Source organism: Nomascus leucogenys, chromosome 12 (assembly GCF_006542625.1).
Source record: "Nomascus leucogenys isolate Asia chromosome 12, Asia_NLE_v1, whole genome shotgun sequence".
Classification (NCBI taxonomy): Eukaryota; Metazoa; Chordata; class Mammalia; order Primates; family Hylobatidae; genus Nomascus; species Nomascus leucogenys.
The window spans coordinates 50,442,852-50,466,732 of record NC_044392.1 but is presented as its reverse complement, the minus strand read 5'-3'; the positions used below and the strand labels follow the sequence as shown (position 1 = coordinate 50,466,732).

The window sequence follows — 23,881 nt, the reverse complement described above, 5'->3', positions numbered from 1 at the left end:
CAGCCACAGGTTTCCACACTAAATGTAGTTCATCGATAAGAAAGTTTTTTCTAATACATGTTTCCTCACTTTCTCTATGTCACTATCCACCTTTTCCTCTCTATCTCAGGATTCAAGAAGAATAAAAAGGCTTGGGCTAGGCACAGCAGCTCCCGCCGGTAATCCCAGCACTTTGGGAGGTCAAAGTGGGAGGGTCACTTGAGTCCAGGAGTTCAAGACCAGCCTAGGCAACAGGGCGAAACTCCATCTTTACAAACAAACAAAACAAAACAAAAACAAAAACAAAACTAGCCAGGTGTGGTGGCACATGCCTGTAGTCCCAGCTACTCGGGAGGCTGAGGTGGGAGGATCACTTGAGCCTGGAAAGCAGAGGTTGCAGTGAGCCGAGATCACAGCACCGCACTCCAGCCTGAGTGACAGAGCAAGAGACCCTGTCTCAAAAAAAAAAAAGGCTTACCATGAACAATAATTGACTTCTTAATTCCATCCTCTCTGGTCTCTTTTTAGGATCTTGCTTGACAAATATTCCCACTTTCTCTCTTTCCCTTCAGGCCTATAAAAATGATCAAGTTTTCTCCATTCTAGATAAATCTTCCCTCAATTTGACCCACCTCATCTCTCCTTTTCAGCAGCAAGCTTATACTAAGAATAATGTTATATTCACTGGCTTTATCCTCTTACCTTTCAATTATCTCTCAATCTCACTTCAATCTCACTCTAAACTACTGTTTTTCTGTTTGGTTTGGTTTTTGTTCTGCCAGGAACAGCATACATATATTTTTAAGGTTACTAATGTCCTCCTAATTACCAATTCAAGTCCCTTTTCCTGGGTCTTCATCACTTTATTCAACCTCTCTGCAGAATGTGACAATGTTGTCCATCTTATCCTTTAAATTTTATTTTTCCCTACCTTCTTCTATGAGACTGTACTCCAATTTTTGCTTCCTCTTCTGTTTCAGACTTCCTTTCCTTTGTTCAAGTCTTAAATGTAGACATTTCCAAAGTTCATCTTAAGTCCTCTTTATTAATACCATACTTTCTTCCTGGGAAATCATATTCACTCTTCCCCACTACGAAATAATACCCAAGTCTATAGCCCTAGACCTAATGTTTTTTCCTGAGCTTTCAGCAGACTTGAATTTCAAGTATCTGTAAAACATTTATAAATATTCTACCAGCAACTCAACATCAACATCCCAAAATCTGAATGATTATTTCCCTCTTAAAAAAAAAAACCTGCCGTGCTCTTCCAATATTCTTAACAGCATCCTCCCAAACTTGAAGCCTCAAAATCTAACTATTCTCTCACATTCCAGTGATAATTCAGTTTTATCAATTCTACTTTCCAATGCTTTGTCACTGTCCTAGTCATCTTTTGCCAAAACTAATTAAGTAGTTGCCCTGCTTTCAATCAATCCTTAAAAGGATACTAGATCCGCTAATACATTTTTTGTCTCCCCACTGCATAAAAATTAAAATCTAAATTCTTTAACACCTAAACATTCCATCATTAGATCCCAACCTACCTTCCTATTATCTACCAAAAACATGCTAAACCACTTGACTTTCTTTGCGTAACCCAATTATTCCACATTTCTAGGTTTTTGCTCAAGTGCTTCCCAAAATCCACAACACTACAACACTACTCCCCAACTCATTTTCCATATCTGCATTTCTACAGGATTCATTACAGCACTTCTATTATAGAACTAGTTCTATGTTTAATTTATTTATTTACATGTCTGTTTCCACCAGAAAACCATTTGTCTTACCACTCTTTCTATTTCTCACAGCACAACACACCTGGTTTGCCCACAAAAGGTGCGTAACTGGAGTCTGTTGAATACCCGCACATGTACTGTTAGAGCATATTAACTATTTCAATGTATATAGCCATAAAGTATGTAGTTTTAAGTAGGACATCTTATTTGGAAAATTCTTATTCCATTTTCTCAAACTATATTCTCTCCTTCTTTCTAATCATTTGATTAAATTGGTGGCATTAAGGGCATACTTGATTGATACTGAAGTAAGTTTTTTTCTTCCTTATACCTCCTACATTTTCCAAATTTTTCTGCAATGATCATGTTATTTTAACAACCAAAATAGAACATGGGTTCCTTACCCTCAGAAGTCTTCCCTAATCATCCTCACTCAAGTCTAGCCATTCTATTCACTTTAGCCGTCCCTTCAGTATGTCTAGTCCCACATAAAATTACTAATTAAAAAATACAATTCCTCTCTTTATGCATTTTCCTGTCATTTTCTGTGATATCCTGCCACTCACATACTTATATTCAGATGAAGTTCCTGAAAGGCAGAAAATGTTTATGCCTTCTCTCTTTTTTTCATAGTGATCACATGTAACAGAGCACATCCCTAAGCAACAATTAGACTCTCAGTTCTTCTATCACCAAAGGAGGGACAGATTCATTCTATTACTAAAACTAGAAGCTGCTTCAGGGATAAGAAATAGAGTTCTTCCATCTTCTATAACCCTAAAGGCAAGAAAGAAAATTGGTTCCATGGACATAGTCATTTCCTCTGTGATTCCACTGTTTTTCTTCCATCCTATATGCTATATTCATGAGTCAAGTTCTCAAATATTAATACTTATTAGTTTATTAAATAGTTTTCACAACTCTTCTCTACTTCTCATTGTCCCAATGCTAATTAACGTTATAGCCAAGGACTGAAATTCATTTTCCCATTGTCTGACTTCTTCCTGAAAAGCTGAATTCTTGTCCAAAAAACGAAAACTTTCAAAAGATTCACCCAGATTCTAGACTCTCTCAGAACTGTAAGTTCCAGAGACCTGATCAGTGAGGAAAGACGGCTTATAGGAGCCATCAGTGGATGTGTTGCCAGTTCCCCGCAAGGACTTCATGTGAGAAACTGCCATGCGTAAGATGGTTAGCTTGTCTGGTTTTCGAGCCAGGGCACTACAGGTGGGTACCATATCTGACAGTTCTGTGATGTAGGCTGTCATCTTGTTCCGTCGCCGCCGTTCAATTTCACTGTGATTTTCCCTGCATGGAAAGAAAGAGAAGCCCCATCCAGGTGGTCACATCTGGTCATTTGGTAGCAGGGAGAGTGATGTGGATACCAAGTGTGCTGCTGAAGAATGTGGTATTCAGATTTAGTGATGCTTAAGTCTCAGCAGTTAAAATAAGGTTTGCCAACCTTCTCATGCAAAGCAAGCATGAAACAGAACTAATAAGGCAGACAGAGAACAAGCAGATAATGTAATTCCCTTCCCCCTATTTCCTGGAAACTTCACATCCTTTGTAAATTATCACTCCCTCAGAACAAAAGCTGTTTTAAGAAACGACAGGTCAGGCATGGTGGCTCACGCCTGTAATCCCAGCACTTTGGGAGACGGAGGCAGGTGGATTACTTGAGGCCAGGAGTTCGAGACCAGCCTGGCCAACATGGTGAAACCCTGTCTCTACTAAAAATACAAAAATTAGCAGGGCACAGTGACATGCGCCTGTAATCCCAGCTACTTGGGAGGCTGAGACTTGAATCTGGGAGGTGGAGGTTGCAGTGAGCTGAGATCACACCACTGCACTCCAACCTGGGTGACAGAGCGAGACTCCATTTCAAAAAAGAAAAAAGAAAAAAAAAAGATAGTATTTTTAAATGCTGATTTTATTCACTTAAGTTCCTATGGAACACATAACCTCAGCTTGGTTAACTCCCATGCTTACTAATTCAACTATTTAAAGGCCAGAAAATAAAAGGACCAATTTTTGCCAACTCAAGTATGTGGCTCCATAACTGATACAAGAATTGATAGTATAGATTTCCTTGGTCTATAAAATATGGTAAGCCTCTCTCTTATTTGCAACATTAAAAGGCAGAATTTGAAGATTCTGAAGTTTTATTTGGCCCATTAATGCACAAAGTCCTACCTTCTTTATCTGGGTGTGCTGCCAGTGCACTAAACTTCTTACAAGACTTAAGATACACCATCTACTAAAAGTCCCATACGGGTCCCCAGTCTGGGACGAAGTTAACTGGAGGAGTGGAGTGGAGAGGAGGATGATTAAAGGTCTGGCAAGAGACAATTTGAATCTCACCCAAGTAAACAGACCACAGCTCCAACACTGACTTCCTCAAAATTAAGACAGAAAGATATCACTGTTAACAGGAATAATCCAGTAGTTTTCCAACAGGAATTTTTAAAAGCCCATTAAGTTTCTCAGTGTCCTCCATGGGGATGCCTCAAGGAGATAACCAAGCAACATGCTGCATTTCTGCTTCTACTCAAATATTTGCCTTATCTTTTTTTTTTTTTTTTTTTTTTGAGATGGAGTCTTGCTCTGTCACCCAGGCTGTAGTACAGTTGTGGGATCTTGGCTCACTGCAACCTCCGCCTTCTGGGTTCAAGCAATTATCCTATCTCAGTCTCCCAAGTAGCTGGGACTATAGGCGCGTGCCACCACGCTCAGCTATTTTTTTTTATTTTTAGTACAGACGGGGTTTCACCAAGTTGGCCAGGATATTCTCGATCTCTTGACCTCGTGATCTGCCTGCCTCAGCCTCCCGAAGTGCTAGGGTTACAAGTATGAGCCACTGCGCCCGGCCTGCTTTATCTCTTTTATTTATTTCTGTTACCACTTAAGAATTCTACTTGAACAAAAGTTCTTTGTCCAAAAAAAAAAAAAAAAAGAAAATTAAAAATCTAACATAAATCTCTTTTTTCTGAGAAGAGCAAAGGGAGGTCAAGTACGTAAGTGACTTTTCCCAGGCTGCTCTCTTCCCAATACAATGTTTTCTCCACCATATCATGCCAAATCCATTTTCTGAACAGTGAAAAGGTTAGTAAGAAGCTCGAGTTAAACTGGCAGCAAAATGAGTTTGTGGCCCAGATTAAAGAGGAAATAGTAGAAAAAAGGGGGAATATAGTAAAAATGGGTATTGGCATCAATGATCTATTTCCTAAGTCACCCCCAAATCACAGATACTAGAAAACAGAAAAGTCTGTGCATATTTCTTCTGCAGTATTTCTACATTACAAACAACAGTCTCCAAAGAGAATTCTAGAGTCTCCTTTCTAAATGGCAAAAAGGGTCTCACCACATAGGCCCATATTTAGTTGCACTTTGCCTAAGACATAAAATTCTATTCTCAAACATAAAGCACTCATTTTCCTAGTATCTGACAGATTTCTGACACATAAGTACAGAAACCTGGTCTTTTAAATAGCCACATCAAGGAAACTAAAACTTTTCTAGAAAACTACCACAAGAAAGGATTCAGTCACCAAAGCAACACTAGTTCTGTTGTGAGAATAATCTAGGCTGTGAGTCTTCATAGGAAAATAGGTGTGAGTTTCCTAGAGGTGTGGAGTAAATGCTGAGGCCTGAACACTGGAAACTAATCACAAATACAGATATATTTATTGGTTTTCTGATAAAAAGAGTATTTCCCTGTTAAAGCACCAACTGGCACAGTTGCATTACTTCTAAGAGCTTTTTGTTCTGTGAAACTTAGTACTGACATAAAGAGAAAAAGAAAAAAAAACTTAAAACTAATAGCAATTTCTTAAATCCCTAAGCAAAGTTCCCTCAACTCACCCACTTTCTGATGGGGGAAGCCAAAGTTCCTGTTACACTCAAACTTCTAAAAAATCTTGTCCTCTCTTGCCACAGATAAGGAAAAATACAAAGAGAAAGGGGAAGAAAAGATAGAGTAAGAAAAAGGATAGAAAAAGCAACATCATCTGCTTCATCATGCTAAAAGACACCGTTCTCCTACCTGGCAAGTCTCTCTTTATCCGCAGAGCTCTGCTCATCATCCGACCTAAAAATAGAATTAATGAACTAAGCTAAAATTAAAATAAAAAAGAAGGAAGGAAGGGGGGAGGGAAGAAGGGAAAAAAGGAAGGAGGGAGGGAGAGGAAATGGAAGGAGGAAAAAAAAAGAAAAGGAGAAAGAAGAGAGCAAAGGATATAGAACTAAACAGATGCAGAGAAGAGAGGAGGGAAATGGAATTATAGGCAGGAACCTGGCCTGTAACTCTACAAAGCCATCTGTTAGGATAAAGACAAAGTAATTTACAAGATAAAGGTCAACATAAAAGCAAAGCCAATCTATAGTAAATGAACATGATCTAAACCAGAAAGCATTTTGCCAATTGATCTCTGTAGGGACCAAAGATATACAGAGTCTGAACAAGAACCAACCAAGGGAATTCAGGAATACCATTTTCATGCACTGCTCCCAATCTGGAAAGAAAATGATATCCACATGTGCTATTCTATAATGAAAAAATTAAAGACAGAGTAAATTAAAGATGATTCTATCAAACAAGTGATCACAAATATAATCTCTCTCCCTCTCACACAAACACCACATGCACGTGCCACACAATGACAAAATAACCAACCAGATTTCACTGGAGAAATTACATAAATAACTCTAAGAGGTAGGTTTCTGGTATATCTTCTATTATTGATTTGTTCCTAAAATAATTATTAACTTTGATTCAGTCCTTTTGCCATTTCTCTGCAGTATAGCCACACAGGAATGGATCAAAAGTAACAATTCCCTCTCCACTGGAGAAGGATACAAAGAACCATCACTAAATTTTTCCAGAAAACTGAGATACTATAATGATGGGTGGCAACTGAGGAAATAGCAAGGTGTTGGCAGGCCATTGTGTCAGGAATGTGTCAATTCCATTTTAAATTTATTTATATAGATAAAGAGGCCCTGAATAAAATGTCTAAGTATGACAGGTTAACAAGCTAAAAGATTATTTAGCTATTAAAAAGGACAAATACAATAACCTTATCAATATATGGGAACATTTTCATAAAATGGTCAATAGGCAGAAAATAACACAGTAACAATGAAGAAGAATGTAAAAATTTACGCATATATTCTGATGACAAGAGAAGGAGAACTGAGTGATATTCAGCAGTTTAGAGTTTTACATTCCTTGGGTTATTTCTTCTAGATAGTTCCTTAACAAACTACAAACTTTTTTTTTTTTTTTTCAAAAAGTTGAGCAACTTTTGCCTCTGCCTCCCAAAGTGCTGGAATTATAGGCATAAGCCACCACTCCCGACCTCTTACTGTCATTTTTAAAAGAACAGGACTAACCAGGCATGGTGGCTATGCATATAATCTGAAAAGTTTTTCAAAAAGTTTTCAGCTTTTAAGACCCTCTATTGAATTCCCAAGGAGGATATGTGAGGTGCACTACCATAACAAATCACATGAATGAATTCTGTTGTTTAAAATAAAGTTAAGCATCTAAAATTCCTATTTCTACTGCTCCTACTACTACAGATCCACAATCCCTTATCCACCTCAGTATTTCTGAATGAAATATATGCACATTAAGCAGGACAAATGAAAACTAAAATCATTCATGCTATGTTTTCATGGCTTTTTGAAATTTCATCAAGATACTGTGAACCTGTACTGCCAATAATAACTGATGGCCTGACTTTTTAATGAAGCTTGAAAAACTATCCTCCAAATATCTATGATTAAGTTCTCATTTTAGAGATGGTTCACATCCTAAAGACTTTACAAATATTTACTTCAATTAGCTTCAATAAACAAATCATTCTTCAAAAACCTCTTAACTTCACTCCTTTCCTGTTGCCACTGCCAGTCTAGCCCAGGCCCTCATGATTTTATAGCTGTCTTATTATTTCAACAGCTTCCTATCTACCTCCCCATAGTCCAACAGTCCATCCCTTTAATCAATTCTATAACTGCTACCAGAGAAATATCCCTACAATGCATTTTATATAATATCCTCTAATTCAAAGCCTGAGATTGCATCTCACCACTCCAGAATAGTTTTTAACTACTTCCCCTGATATTTCTAATCTCTCTACATCAATGGTTTTCAAAGTATGTTCCCGAGACCAGGAGCATCAGCAACGAACAAATACTAAGTGCTAAGTGCTCAGTTAATCACTGGATTTTGAAATAACGAATTATTCATCTTTCTGAGGTAGCTACAAACTTAATTTTTAAAAAAGAAATAATTTATTGCCTAATATTTAATAAAAACTTTCTAAAAAGAAAACTGACATTTGAGTTAAGAATTTAATAAAAAAAGTATATTTCATCATCTTGATAGGTAATTTAAACAAATTTAAGTTTTTTTCAATCAAAACTCTACTTGTCACAAAAACTGTTTCTTTACTGTCTTTTTTTTTTTTTTTTCTGATACAAAGTCTTGCTGTCACCCAGGCTGGAGTGTAATGGTGCCATCTCTGCTCACTGCAACCTCCACCTCCCGCGCCCACGCAATTCTCATGCCTCAGCCTCTAGAGTAGCTGGGATTATGAGTGCCCACCATGATGCCGGGCTAATTTTTATATTTTTAGTAGAGATGGGGTTTCACCATGTTGGCCAGGCTGGTTTTGAACTCCTGACCTCAAGTGATCCACCTGCCTCTGCCTCCCAAAGTGCTGGAATTACAGGCATATGCCACCACTCCCAGCCTCTTACTGTCATTTTTAAAAGAACAGGACCAACCAGGCAGGGTGGCTATGCATATAATCCCAATATTTGGGAAGCTGGGGTAGGAGGATGACTGAAACCCCAGAGTTTGAGGCTGCAGTGAGCTATGATCATGCCACTGTACTCCAGCCTGGGAAACACCGTGAAAACAATGTCTCTAAAAAATATACATATATTAAAATAAAATAATAGGCCAGGCACAGTGGCTCACACCTGTAATCCCAGCACTTTGGGAGGCTGAGGTGGGTGAATCGCTTGACGTGAGGAGTTCGAGACAAGCCTGGCCAACATGGTGAAACCCCATCTCTGCTAAAAAAAATTATTATAAAAATTAGCCAGGCATAGTGGCACATGCCCGTATTCCCAGCTACTCGGGAGGCCGAGGCGGAAGAACTGCTTGAACCCAGGAGGCAGAGGTTACAGTGAGCCGATATTACACTACTATACTACATCATGGGCGACGGAGTGAGACTCCGTCTCAAAAAAATAAAATAGGCTGGGTGCGGTGGCTCACACCTGTAATCCCAGCACTTTGGGAGGCCGAGGCGGGCGGATCACAAGGTCAGGAGTTCCAGACCACCCTGACCAACATGGTGAAACCCCATCTCTACTAAAAATACAAAAATTAGTCGGGCGTGGTGGCAGGGGCCTATAATCCCAGCTACTCAGGAGGCTGAGGCAGGAGAATCGCTTGAACCCAGGAGGTGAAGGTTGCAGTGAGCTGAGATGGCGCCATTGCACTCCAGCCTGGGCAACAGAGCAAAACTCTGTCTCAAAATAAATAAATTAAATAAAATAACAGAACCATTATCTGTATTCCTATTTTTGTAGATCCATTTAATAATAAATGCAAGCACAAAATCCATAATTTGTGCTCCTATGGAAACCTCGCAAGCACATTGCTTTAGTTATCACATACACAGAAAAACACTGTATAAAATATACTGCCAGTTTGAAGCCACGTCACCTGAACATAAATGATAGTTATAATACTAAGTTTCACATACTTCCAAATAGGAAAGATATTGGACAGAGAAATTCAGTCTCACCCAGAAAAAATTAAAAGTCAATATGCTAGGATTATCTGGTTCTACAACATGGATCATATTATATATTACAATATATTACCTACTACTATATTACCTGGCAAACCGCTCCTTATCGTTAGACATCTGATCATCATCACACCTGAAGGAGAAAAAAAGGATTGTTTCAAAGCATTACACTTGTTACATCTATTTCACTCTGAAAAGTAAACTAGAAAGGGGTGAAAATATTCAAAAGAAAAAAAGCCAATGGAAAAGCATCACAAAGTGACAGAAATAACAGCAGCACCCCATAGAACTTAAAAGACCCACAATGATTATTTGTCAGGTTTCTGGTATTTCCATTACCCTTACCAGACACACCAAAAAAAGATGATGATCTAATGACAACACAGCTGACTGGCCTGTCAGCACAATTCTAAAGTAATGGGTTAGTTTTGTTTTGTTTTTTTAATTCTGGTAAAAAAAAACACATAAAATTTACCATATACCATTTTTAAGTGTACAGTTGAGTAATGTTAACCATATTCACATTGTTGTGCAACAGATATCTAGAACTTTTTCATCTTGCAAAACTGAAACTCTATACTCATTAAACACCATTTTCTCCTTTCTCCTTCACCCCAACCCCTAGCAACCACCATTTTGTTTTCTGTGTCTATGAATTTGACTACTTGTAGATACCTCATGTAAGTGGAATCATACAGTAATTGTCTTTTTGTTATTGGCTTATTCTTTTAGTATAATGTCCTTAAGATTCATCCATCTTGCAGCATATGACAGGTTCTTTCTTTTTAAGGCCGAATAATATTCCCTTGTATGTACATACTACATTTTCTGTAACCATTCATCTGTCAGTGGACATTTTGGTTACTTCGACCTCTTACCTATTGCACAAAATGGGCCAATAAACATGAGTGTGCAAATATCTCTTCAAGATTCTGCCTTCGATTATTTTGTATATATATACCCAGAAAAAAGAAGGGGGAGGCTGGGTGCAGTGGCTCACGCCTGTAATCCCAGCACTTTGGGAGGCCAAAGCTGGGCGGATCACGAGGTCAAGAGATCCAGACCACCCTGTCCAACATGGTGAAACCCCATCTCTACTAAAAATACAAAAATTAGCTGGGTGTGGTGGCATGTGCTTGTAGTCTCAGCTACCTGGGAGGCTGAGGCAGGAGAATCACTTGAACCCGGGAGGCGGAGGTTGCAGAGAGCCGAGATCGCGCCACTGCATTCATGGCAACAGAGTGAGACTCCGTCTCAAAAAAAAAAAAAAAAGGGGGGGTGGGTGGGAAAGGGAATTTGGCGGTGCTTTTCTCAGGCACAACAACCCGACTTGGTAAGATAAACTATGATAGTTTTTTTTTATGGTTAGGAAAAGGACAAACGAACCTCTCTTTGGATCTGCATGTAGTTGTGACTACTGGATTTTGTGGAAGCAATGACTCAGGGTTAGAGCTAATTCACGGGTATAAAAAAAGACTAGTGGTTACCCTCAGATCTTTCATACACATAGTGAAGTTCCACTAATAGCATATATCATTATAATTCAGGATTCTCAATAGGAGGAATTCTCAATAAAGCTGTTTGAAAAAGTCTATCTTCTCCAGAAATTGAAATCTCTTCCCTTCTTCACATTTATTGAGACTCATTAAGTCTCAAGAGACCTCTTACAGAATTATACTTCCACTTGCAACTATTTCTTTATGATGGCCAAGTCACGGTTGTTGTTTTCAAGAGTATTTGGCAAGGTTCATCTAGTCAGTAGCCAGAAATATGAGCCTTAACTTTAAATGTTACTATAAAAAAAGAAGATAGATGCTATTAACTGTATGAAGCATTATAAAACTAAAAAATGGCAAGCAACTTACAATATGGACATCCTTTGTGTAAAAGAAACTGAGGAGATAAGTGTGTGTATGCTCACACATACACATTTATATACAATTGTATATACACTATTTCTGGAAGGATACTCAACAAACTAGAAACTGTAGTTGTCTAAAGAGTTTTGAAGGTCCAGGCTGGGCACAGGGGCTCACACTTGTAATCCCAGCACTTTAGGAGGCCAAGCCGGGTGGATCAGGAGTTTGAGACCAGCCTGGCCAACATGGCGGAACCTTGTCGCTACTAAAAGTACAAAAATTAGCCGAGTGTGGTGGCAGACGCCTGTAATCCCAGCTACTCAGGAGGCTGAGGCAGGAGAATAGCTTGAACTCAGGAGGTGGAGGTTGCAATGAGCAGAGATCGAACCACTGCACTCCAACCTGGGCAACAAGAGCGAGACTCCATCTCCAAAAAAAAAAAAGGAGTTCTGAAGGTCCAAAGTGAAACGCTTTCACTATATATAACTCTGGACTGTTTGAAATTTTGATGTTTTTCTTTTTTGAGGCAAGGTTGCCCAGGTTGGAGAGCAGTGGCACAACCTCAGCTCACTGCAATCTCTGCTTCCAGGACTCAAACCACCCTCCCACCTCAGCTTCCCGAGAAGGTAAGACTACAGGCACACACCAGCACATCCACCTAATTTTTATAATTTTTTTTGTACAGATGGAGTTTTGCCATGTTGCCCAGACTGGTCCTGAATTCCAGAGCTTAAGCAATCCACCCGCCTCAGCCTCCTAAAGTGCTGGGATTACAGGTGTAAGTCACCAGGCCTAGCCTGAAATTTCTGTAATAAAATACACTTATATTACTTTCCCAATTAAAGAAAAAACTTAGTTAACAAAACAAACAAATAAGAAAAAGAAATGGGCCGGGCGCGGTGGCCCATGCCTATAATCCTAGCACTTTGGGAGGCCGAGGTGGGCGGATCACCTGAGGTCAGTAGTTCAAGACCAGCCTGACCAACATGGTGAAACCCCGTCTCTACTAAAAATACAAAATTAGGCAGGCGTGGTGGTGCATGCCTGTAATCCCAGCTACTCGGGAGGCTGAGGCAGGAGAATCACTTGAACCTGGGAGGCAGAGGTTGCGGTGAGCTGAGATCATGCCATTGCACTCCAGCCTGGGCAACAAGAGTGAAAATCAGTCTCAAAAAAAAAGAAAGAAAGAAAATAAATAAATGATATTAAATCTGGGCACCCACACAATCAATCTTTTTTTTTAATTGGGCTCCTTTATCAAATTGTCCGTTACTCAGCAACGTACAGACTACCTGGGTAATATTTTCAACTCTGGAAAGGAAAAAAGCAGGTTGCAGTCAGTCATCTTCCTTTCGAGTCTTACTGTTTTTCTTACTTGAAAACAAGACAAGCAATTGGTCTTCGGCAAGAATATCCCCCTTTTCTGAAAGAACTCCTTCATCAATATATTAAAAAGTCCACTTTCAGGCCAGGTACAGTGGCTCACGCCTGTAATCCCAACACTTTGGAAGGCCAAGGTGGGAGGATTGCTTGAGCACAGGAGTTTAAGACCAGCCTGGGCAACATAATTTTAAAATTAGCCAGGTATTATGGCTCACACCTGTAGACCCAGCTACTTGGGAGACTGAGGTGGGAGGATCGCTTGAGCCCTGGAGGTCGAGGCTGTAGTGTGCCAAGACTGTGCCACTGCACTCCAGTTTGGGTGACAGAGTAAGACCCTATCTCACAAAAATAAGAAGAAAATAGGCTGGATATGGTGGCTCACATCTATAACCCCAGCACTTTGGGAAGCTGAGGTGGGTGGACCACTTAAGGCCAAGAGTTCAAGACCAGCCTGGCTAACATGGTGAAACCCCATCTCTACTAAAAATACAAAAATTAGCCAGGTGTGGTAGTCCCAGCTACTCAGGAGGCTGAGGCACGAGAATCGCTTGAACCTGGAAGGCAGAAGTTGTAGTGAGCCAAGATTGCACCACTGTACTCCAGCCTGGGCGACAGAGGAATACTGTCTCAAAAAAACAAACAAATAAATAGTCCATTTTAAAAGTTCCACAATATTAACTACTCAAAAATACAAATTCCTCATAGCTGTAATCCCAGCACTTTGGGAGGCCGAGGAGGGCAGATCACGAGGTCAAGAGATTGAGACCATCCTGCCCAACATGGTGAAACCCTGTTTCTACTAAAAATACAAAAATTAGCTGGGCATGGTGGCACGCACCTGTAGTCCCGGCTACTCGGGATGCTGAGGCAGGAAAATCGCTAGAACCCAGGAGGCGGAGGTTGCAGTGAGCCGAGATCGCGCCACTGCACTCCTGGCAACAGAGCGAGAGTCCATCTCAAAAAAAAAAAACCAAAAACAAAAAATACAAATTCCAATTCCTGCTACCTATAAGAGGAGTCAACAGGTGTCAGAGGGTATGACAGAGTCACAGATTAATGACACCTCAACCAATGAATTACACCTCTCAGTATGTACTCCCTTGTGTAACCCTCTCACACACTCACAACTGGAACATATGACTTGCTTTGGCCAATGGGACATAAGCAAATGTCATATAAGCAGAGGCTTGATAAGCACTTGCACACTGGGATTTGTGCTGTAGATTGTAGCCATCACCACATGAAAAAATTCAGTCTGGCCTCCTTGAGGATAAAAAAACCACATAGACAGAAATACCCAGCCATCCCAGCTGAGTCCAGTTCTCAGCTGACCAGCTGAGAATGCAGTCTTATGAGTGAGTCTAGGTGAGATAAGCAGAATAAACATGCAGTCAATCCACAGAATTTAGAAATAACAAACTGTTGTTCTTTTTAAGCTATGAAGTAGTAGAGAACTGATACAGAGGGTTTGTAAATGCTGTCCTCTCCTCACTGAGGTCCTTTCTCTAGAGATATTAATGGAATGCTTAAAAATTTTCTGAGATATATGAATATTTATAGTTTTAGGATAAAGTACTCTCCTTAGACCTAAGGACAAAAATTTACAAGTCAGAAGTATAAAGATCATCAACTAATTTTTAATATCAGACATCTAAGGAAAGTTTTTCAGTCTCTTACCTCAAAAATTTACTGTTCCCTTCTCCATCATCATCAAAATCCAGCCTGAGGAAAGCCAACAATAAATACTTTAAGCCTGCTGATAATACAAAACATTAAGAAGTTAAAATTTCTCAATACAAGCTACCGGAACAACCACCCAAATGGAAGAATGAAAAGAGGAAGTGGCAGAAGCCAAACAAAGCTACATTTCCTCTTCTTCATAGTCCCAAACTAGGCAAAGAAGTACAAAACTGGGGCCAGGAGTGGTGGCTCACGCCTGAAATCCCAGCACTTTGGAAGGCCAAGGTGGGTGGAACACCTGAGGTCAAGAGTTCGAGACCAGCCTGGCCAACATGGTGAAACCCTGTCTCTACTAAAAATACAAAAATTAGCTGGGCATGGTGGTGGGCGCCTGTAATCTCAGCTACTCAGGAGGCTGAGGCAGGAGAACTGCTGGAACCCGGGAGGTGGAGGTTTCAGTGAGCCAAGATCGCGCCATTGCACTCAAGCCCGGGAGACAACTGCAAGACTCTGTCTCAAAAAAAAAAAAAGTACAAAACTGGGCAATAGAAAAAAAAGTACCTTCTGCTACCTTAACACTTTCCTAGAGTAGCAGTCAATCTTTGCCAGAGTTTTCAATCAGACTACAACCTCTGTAAAGGGAGCAGGAATCCACTCAGAAAAGATAAGAAAAAATTAACATAAATAATTCAGGTCCATGTTTCATTTCTATAGTCTGCTCTAAGCTGTGTTACCAAATTTCTGAAACATCTTTCAAAGCAGTGATCTTACATAAAGGAGTGACTTAATACCTACGAAGATTGTTAGATAATGTTTCTTTCCTTCATTGATCTAATAAACATGTAATATATACTTCATTCAAGACACTGTGCTAGGTGAGGTAAAAACAAGAACCTTGCCCTCAAGGGGCTCTTCACCTAGAGAAATACAAATATAAAACAAGTGAGAATAGGAAAGTGTCACATAAGGGGTACAATCAACATGCTACAGACATTCAGTGAAAGAAGAAGTGAATTTCATTTAAGGAGATTAGGAAAGATTATAAATAATAAAATAGGCTGATCCCCTTGTAATCTCTGTACACTATTGAACTAAAATATTGCTCATGTTACCACCTTAACCTAGTGATCACTCTTTTTACTTCTACTATTGGGATACCTTGATATTATGGGCCTCTAGATGGGTCGCATTTGAAGTACACATACAGCATCAATCCTGAAAGTGTTTGCTCCTCTTCCTCCTTCCTGAATCCCCTATCTGATCACCTGTAAAATCCTATCTATCTACCCAGTAACTCAAATTCTTTTTTTTTTTTTTGAGACGGAGTCTCGCTCTGTCGCCCAGGCTGGAGTGCAGTGGCGCAATCTCGGCTCACTGCAAGCTCCGCCTCCCGGGTTCACGCCATTCTCCTGCCTCAGCCTCTCCGAGTAGCTGGGACTACAGGCGCCCACCACTACACCCGGCTAATTTTTTTTTTTTTTTTTGTATTTTTTAGTAGAGATGGGGTTTCACCATGGTCTCGATCTCCTGACCTCGTGATCCGCCCACCTCGGCCTCCCAAAGTGCTGGGATTACAAGCGTGAGCCACCACGCCCGGCCAACTCAAATTCTTTCTTTCTCTCTCTCTCTCTCTCTCTTTCTTTCTTTTTAAGAGACAAGATCTCACTCTGTTGCTCAGGCTGGAGTACAGTGGCATGATCATAGCTCACTGCCGCCTTGAGCTCCTGGGCTCAAGGGATCCTCCCATCTTGGCCTCCCAACTAGCTGGAACTATAGGAGCACACCACTGCACTCAACTAAATTTTTTTATTTTAAAAAATCTCAGCCGGGCATGGTTGCTCACACCTGTAGTCCCAGCACTTTGGGAGGCCAAGGCGAGTAGACTGCTTGAACTCAGGAGTTTAAGACCAGCCTGGGCAACATGGTGAAATCCCGTCTCTGCAAAACATACAAAAACTAACCAGCCATGGTGGCGCATGTGTAGTCCCAGCTACTTGGGTTGGGGGGGCGGGAGGGGCTGCAGGCCTTGAGCCTGGGAGGTCAAGGCTGCAGTGAGCTGAGATTGGGCCACTGCACTCCAACCTGAGTGACACAGCAAGACTCTGTCTCAAAAAAGAAAAGGGGCCAGCCACTGTGGCTCACATCTGTAATCCCAGCACTTTGGGAAGCTGAGGCAGGTGGATCACTTGAGGTCAGGAGTTCAAGACCAGCCCGGTCAACATGGTGAAACCTCATCTCTACTAAAAATACAAAAATTAGCTGAGCGTGGTGGCGGGCACCTGTAATCCCAGCTACTCGGGAGGCTGAGGCATGAGAATCGCTTGAACCCGGGAGGCAGAGGTTGCAGTGAGCCAAAATTGTGCCACTGCACTCCAGCCTAGGCGACAAGAGCGAAACTACGTCTCAAAAACAAAAAAAAAGGGGGGAAGGGGAGAGGGAAGGAGGGAGGGAAAGGTAATTGCTAAGTCAAAGAAAAAAAATGAAGGAAGGAAGGAAAAGAAAGATAATTGCTAAGTCAAAGAAAAAAAAATCTCGCCATTTTTCCCAGGCTGGTCTTGAATTCCTGGGCTCAAGTAATTCTCCTACCTCAGCCTCCCAAAGTGCTGGCACTACAGGCATGAGCCTCTGTGCTAAGCCCAACTCCATTTCTAAGAATCTAAAGAAATAATACGAAATAGGAAAAAAAAGTTAAGGTACAAAGAAGTTCTTTACAGCATCATATGTAATAGCAAAATCTTCAAAACAATCTAGATGTCCCAAATAGGAAGTTAAGTACATCCTTTCATGCAACCATTAAAAATTATGTTTATGGCTGTGCACGGTGGCTCATGCCTGTAATCCCAGCACTTTGAGAAGCCAAGGCAGGCAGATCACAAAGTCAGGAGATTGAGACCATCCTGGCTAATACGGTGAAACCCCGTCTCTACTAAAAATACAAAAAAAAAAAAAATAAAAAAAAAAAAAAAAAAAATTAGCCAGATGTGGTGGCAGACACCTGTAGTCCCAGCTACTTGGGAGGCTGAGGCAGGAGAATAGCGTGAACCCAGGAGGCGGAGCTGGCAGTGAGCCAAGATCACATCACCACACTCCAGCCTGAGTGACAAAGTGAGACTCTGTCTCAAAAAAAAAAAAAAAAAAAATTATGTAACAATATTTTTTTAAAGGGCCGGGTACAGCAGGTCATGTCTGTAATCCCAACACTTTAGGATGTCGAGATGGGAGGGCTGCTTGAGCCTAGGAGTTTTAGACCAGCCTGGGCAACAGAGTGAGACCCTGTCTTTAAAAAAAAAAAAAAAAAAAAAAAAAAGTTAGCCAGGTATAGTGGCATGCACCTGTGGTCCCAGCTACTCGGAGAACTGAAGTAGAAGGATTGCTTGGGCCCAGGAAGTTGAGGCTACAATGAGCCATGATCGTGCCACTGCACTCCAGCCTGGGCAACAGAGCAAGACTCTGTCTCCAAAATATGTGTGTGTGTGTGTGTGTGTGTGTGTGTGTGTGTGTGTGTGTGTGTGTATTGCTTATTATTTATATAAGGTGCCAAAATGTGTGTGTGCGTGTGTATTGCTTATTATTTACATAAGGTGAAAAGACCAGGCTATGTAAAACTATATAATTACATAACTATTAAAAACAATTTACATATAAAGACTGAAGGACATGCACTAAAAAACATGGTAGTAGATTTTGGCTTTTTTATTGTTCTTTCTAACTTTCTGTATTTTCCAATCTTTCTTTAAAAGAAATATGGGCCGGGCACAGTGGCTCATGCCTGTAATCCCAGCACTTCGGGAGGCCGTGGCGGGTGGATCACGAGGTCAGGAGATCGAGACCATCCTGGCTAACATGGTGAAACCCTGTCTCTACTAAAAATACAAAAAAATTAGTCGGGCGTGGTGGCGGGCACCTGTAGTCCCAGCTACTTGGGAGGCTGAGACAGGAGAATGGCGTGAACCTGGGAGGCGGAGGTTACAGTGAGCTGAGATCGCACCACTGCACTCCAGCCTGGGCGACAGAGCAAGACTGCCTCAAAAAAATAAAAAATAAAATAAATAAATAAATAAATAAAAGAAATATTAGGCTGGGCATGGTGGCTCATGCCTGTAATACCAGCACTTTGGTAGGCCAAGGTGGGCATATCACCTGAGGTCAGGAGTTTGAGACCAGCCTGGCCAACATGGTGAAATCCCATCTCTACTAAAAATACAAAAATGAGCTGGGCGTGGTGGTGCACGCCTGTAGTCCCAGCTACTTGGGAGGCTGAGGCAGGAGAATCCCTTGAACCAGAGAAGTGGAGATTGCAGTGAGCCGAGATCACACCACTGCACTCCAGCCTGGCAGCAGAGCAAGATTCTGCCTCGAAAATAAATAAATAAATAAATAAAAATAAAAGAAATATTAAAAGACTTCTTTTAGGACGGGTGAAGTGGCTCACACCTGTAATCCCAGTACTTTGGGAGGCCAAGGCAGGAGAACTGCTTGAGCAGGAGTTTGAGGCTGCAGTGGGCCATGATTGTGCCTCTGTACTCCAGCCAGGGTGCACGACCCTGTCTCTAAAAAAACCAAAAAGAAAATTTTTAAAGACTTCCTTTAATATATTTTTCTGATTACCAATCATATATGTTCATTTCAGAAAATCTGAAAAATCAAAAACAAAAGAAACCATAAGTCACCCATAATACTATTACCCAGAAATCTGGTATATATTCTTTCAGTTTTTTCCTATGTACATGTTATACATATTTTTTGACAGTGAAATACTATAATACTGTAACCTTTCTTAATAGATTGTGAACATTTTTCTACACTGAAACATACTTGTCACTTATAACTACATAGCATTCCATTTTAAATATACTATGACTTTCTCAAGTGATGCCCTAATTTTGGTATTTATAATACTTTTGTTTGTTACTATACATAACCATAACATGGTGTTTAAAGAGTAAGCTACAAAGCTAAACCCCCAAGGTTCATATCCTATATCTGACACTTACTAGCTTTACAATCTTATAAAGTTACTTATTTAGCTTATGCTTCAGCAAATGGTTAAAATCTGTAAAGCTACTGAATACATAGCAAGTCTTAATATGTTACTCATGTTACCACTGAACCCAGGCATCACTCTTCCATTACTATTGGTGGGACAAAACTTAAAGACTGGTTATAACTAGCCCCACAATTTTTAAAAAGAAAAAGAAGGAAAAAGGAAAATTTAATACCAAAAAGTAAATAAAATAGTGCCCATTCTTCCAGGCCCCTCTAAGGCAACCTCCTTTCTGAAGCTTTTCTCAATCTTTACCAACAAATGTATATTTCCATACACAGAAAAACATAGTACCAAATTTGTTCCTAACAAAACTAGGCATATTCAATCATATATTCATGTGTATAATAATTATTTCTATCAGAACACAACCAACTTAGAAACAAGGACTGTGTCTTATTCATCTTTGTATCCTACTTGGAATCAGCACAATGCCATAACACTAATTAGGAATTTAATAAATACTTTTGGAGCTGAATGGACTCTGCATTCCAAACCAAGCAACATATCAATAACTTAGAAGACAGCTATTCTAGAGCTCAGCATTCTCTAAATTCAGAAAAGCAACCTACCAAAATGATTTTGGGAAAACAGAAACAAAGCTTAATGAAAGCAGCAGTTTTCTCAGGCATAGTAAAATCTCTGGGCTTAGCTACAGTCCTTTACCTTACAGAAATTTTGGTTTAAAAAAAGAACTGCTTATGGGAAACTTGGATAAAAATATAAATTCTTCATAAACAAAAATACAGGGACTAAGGAGACTTTTATGACAGTAGTGTAGTAAGTAATCAAGTTGAAGTGAGATGGTCAGGAACAGCCAAGTGAGTTCAGCAACTAAATAAATTCAGCAACTAAAGTTGGTTTATAAGAGAGATATTCATAACACACTACACTCAAACTCACCCTGATCGCCGCTTAATAGCCCTCTGGACAATGGCTCCTCCACCTTGACTTCCAGGTCCAGGGTTTCCAGAGGCAATGGCTGGACCCAGTGATGGTACATCTGATGTCATTTCTGTCAGAAAAATAATGAAGTAAACATTTTTAAAAAGACTGTCCTTGCTTATCATCAGTATCATCAAGTTAGCTAAAAGAAAGGTTCAAGCTATAGACAAAATCTCAGCAGTTTGCTAAAAATCCCAAATGCTCATATCCAGATTGCTCTTCTTGATTTTTTTTTTTGAGACCAGGTCTCACTCTGTTGCCTGGGCTAGAGTGCACTGGTGTAATCATAGCTCACTACAGCCTCAAACTCCTGGGCTCAAGCAATCCTCCCACCTCAGCTTCCGGAACAGCTAGGACTACAGGCCCGCACTACCACACGCAGCTAATTTTTTTTTTTTTTTAAGAGATGGGGTCTTGATGTGTTGCCCAGGCTGGTCTTGAACGCCTAGCTCCAAGAGATCGTCCCGCTTTGGCCTCCCAAAGTGCTGGGATTATAGGCATGAGCCACCACACACAGTCTCTTCTTGAATTCTTACACTGGTACGAGATATCCCCATACTTCAGTTCCCCCCACGTCATAGAGTTTGGAAGAAGTACTATATTCTGCAACCTTCATGTTAAAAAGCTTGTATGTACTTAACAATATACTAATATTGTATACACTTAATAATATACTAATTTTTAAAAAATACATACATAAATGGGTTTATACATTTCATTCATGCAACAAATATTTATAAGTTATTTTATTTATTGTGATTGGAAAATACAGAAAAACCCAAAAGGAAAAATCACCTAAATTCCAATACTTAAAAGAAAATTATGTAAAGTAAAACTGAAAGTCTCTCATTATTATCTCCCTTTCCTGCCCCCCCACCGCCCCCCTATCTCTCCTCTCTCCTTCCAATTCAATCTCATCCCCTAGCAGTAACCATTACTAACAGCTGAGTACTTTTTTTTTTTTTTTTAAGACAGGGTCTCACTTTGTCCAGCCCAGGCTGGAGTACAGTGGCATGATCACGGCTTACTGCAGCCTCCACCTCCCGGGCTCAAGTGATCCTCCTGTCTCAGCTTCCTAAGTAGCTGGGACTACAGGTGGGCACCACCACACCTAGGTGATTTATTTTTCTTTTTTTTTTTGTAGAGATAGGGTCTCACTATGTTCCCCAGGCTGGTCTCAAACTCCTGAGCTCAAGCAATACTCCAACCTCAGCTTCCCAAAGCACTGGAATTACAGGTGTGAGCCACTGAGCCCAGCCCTGAGTATGTTTTATCTCTTATTTTTTAACCTCAGTTTATATATACCTAACTCTGTAATCAAAAAGAGGTGCAGGCTGGGCACAGTGGCTCATGCCTGTAATCCTAGAGCTTTGAGAGGCCAAGGTGGGCAGATCACTTGAGCCCAGGAGTTCGAGACTAGCCTTTGCAACACAGTGAAACCTCATCTGTACAAAAAATACAAGTTAGCCAGCATGGTGGCCCATGCCTGTAGTCCCAGCTACTCAAGAGGTTGATGTGGGAGGATCACTTGAGCCTGGGAGGTCGAGGCTGCAGTGAGTTGTGATTGCACCACTGCACTCCACCCTGGGCAACAGAGCAAGATCCTGTCTAAAAAAAAAAAAAAAGGTGCATTTTTTTCTTAGTAAAAAATGGAGGCCTGATCTTCAACTTGCTCTTGTCATTTCAATATACATCATGAATATCTATCTACACACATATCTCATTGTTTTTTGTTAGTTCACACTGTATAATGTACAATATTTTGTGCATCAAATAACACTACCAACAGAGTGAAAAGGCAATCCATGGAATAGAAAAAAAAATTTCTTTTTTTTTTTTTTTTGAGACAGTCTCTCACTCTGTCGCCCAGGCTGGAGTGCAGTAGCGCAATCTCAGCTTCCTGCAACCTCCGACTCTCAGGTTCAAGTGATTCTCGAGCCTCAGCCTCCCAAATAGCTGGGATTACAGGCACGCACCACCACGCCCGGCTAATTTTTGTACTTTTATTAGAGATGGGGTTTCACCATGTTGGCCAGGCTGGTCTTTAACTCCTGACCTCAAATGATCCGCCCGCCTCAGTCTCCCAAAATGCTAGGATTACAGGCGTGAGCCACCGTGCCCAGCAGAAAAAAAAATTTTCGAATCATATATGCAACACAGAATATCCAAAATATATAAAGAGCGGCCAGGCACAGTGGCTCACACCCGTAATCCCAGCACTTTGGAAGACCAAGGAGGGCATATCACCTGAGGTCAGGAGTTAGAGACCAGCCTGGTCAACATGGTGAAATCCCATCTCTACTAAAAATACAACAATTAGCCAGGCATGGTGGTGGGCGCCTGTAATCCCAGCTACTCGGGAAGCTGAGGCAGGGAGAATTAATTGAACCCAGGAGGCAGAGGTTGCAGTGAACCAAGATCGCGCCACTGCACTCCAGCCTGAGCGACAGAGAAAGACTCCGCCTCAAAAAAATAAATAAAAAATAAAACGAAATATATAAAGAGCTCCTACAACTCAAAAAAAGCAAACCCAATTTTAAAATGGGCAAAGAACTTGAACAAGCATTCTACAAAGAAGATACACTAATGGCCAATAAATACATGTAAAGTGTTCAACATAACCAATCACTAGGGAAATGCAAATCAAAACCACAATGAGAAAGCATTTGCTACTCATTAAGATGACTATCACCCAAAAAATTATAAATAAATAAAGAGTTGGCAAGGATGTGGAGAAATTAAAACCCTTATGCACTGCTAGTGGAAATGGTGTAATGGCAATAGAAAACAGTATGGAGATGCCTCCAAAAATTAAAAATAAAGCTGGGTGCAGTGGTGCACACCTGTAGTCCCAGCTACTCAGGGGTCTGAGGCAGGAGAATCCTGAGTCCAAGATCGGGCTGGGAAACACAGCAAGACAACATCGCAAAAAAAAAAAAAATTAAATTAAAAATAGAATTACCACAAGATCCAGCAATTCCACCTCTGGGTATATACCTGAAAGAATTGAAAGCAGGGTCTCAAAGAAACATTTGTACACCCACGTTCATAGAACTACTATTCAACGATAGTCAAGGGTGAGGGCAACCCAAGTGTCTATCTACTGGTTAATGGATAAAGAAACTGTGGGGCTGAACATGGTGGCTTACAACGGTAAGGCTAGCACTTTAAAAGGCCGAGGGAGGAGGATCATTTGAGTCCAGAAGTTCAAGACCACCCTGGGCAACATAGTGAGACCCTATCTCTGAAAAAAATGAACAAAATTGGCCATACATGTGGTATGTGCCTGATTACAGGCGTGAGTCACCACGCCCGGCCAGGGTTTTGGTAATTTTTACCCAAAAAAAAAAAAAAGAGTCATACTATACAAACAGTCCTGACTTATAATGGTTCCATGTAGGGCTTTTCACCTTTATGATA

General features: G+C 40.5%; 1 protein-coding gene across 11 annotated transcripts in view; it reads right to left on the bottom strand.

Annotated features, from left to right (window-relative positions):
* ARNT (aryl hydrocarbon receptor nuclear translocator) overlaps positions 1 to 23,881 on the bottom strand; it is a 63,550-nt gene that overhangs the window by 25,606 nt on the left and 14,063 nt on the right. For 4 of the 11 annotated variants that reach the window (XM_030824614.1, XM_030824615.1, XM_003259191.3 and 1 more), the window contains exons 2-6: positions 20,420 to 20,531; positions 14,470 to 14,514; positions 9,639 to 9,683; positions 5,764 to 5,808; positions 2,816 to 3,029 (exon numbers count right to left, since the gene is read on the bottom strand). In XM_030824614.1, coding sequence (XP_030680474.1) covers positions 2,816 to 3,029; positions 5,764 to 5,808; positions 9,639 to 9,683; positions 14,470 to 14,514; positions 20,420 to 20,531 — 461 coding nt within the window. The other 7 variants (XM_030824616.1, XM_003259192.3, XM_012511083.2 and 4 more) reach the window with 4 other exon arrangements.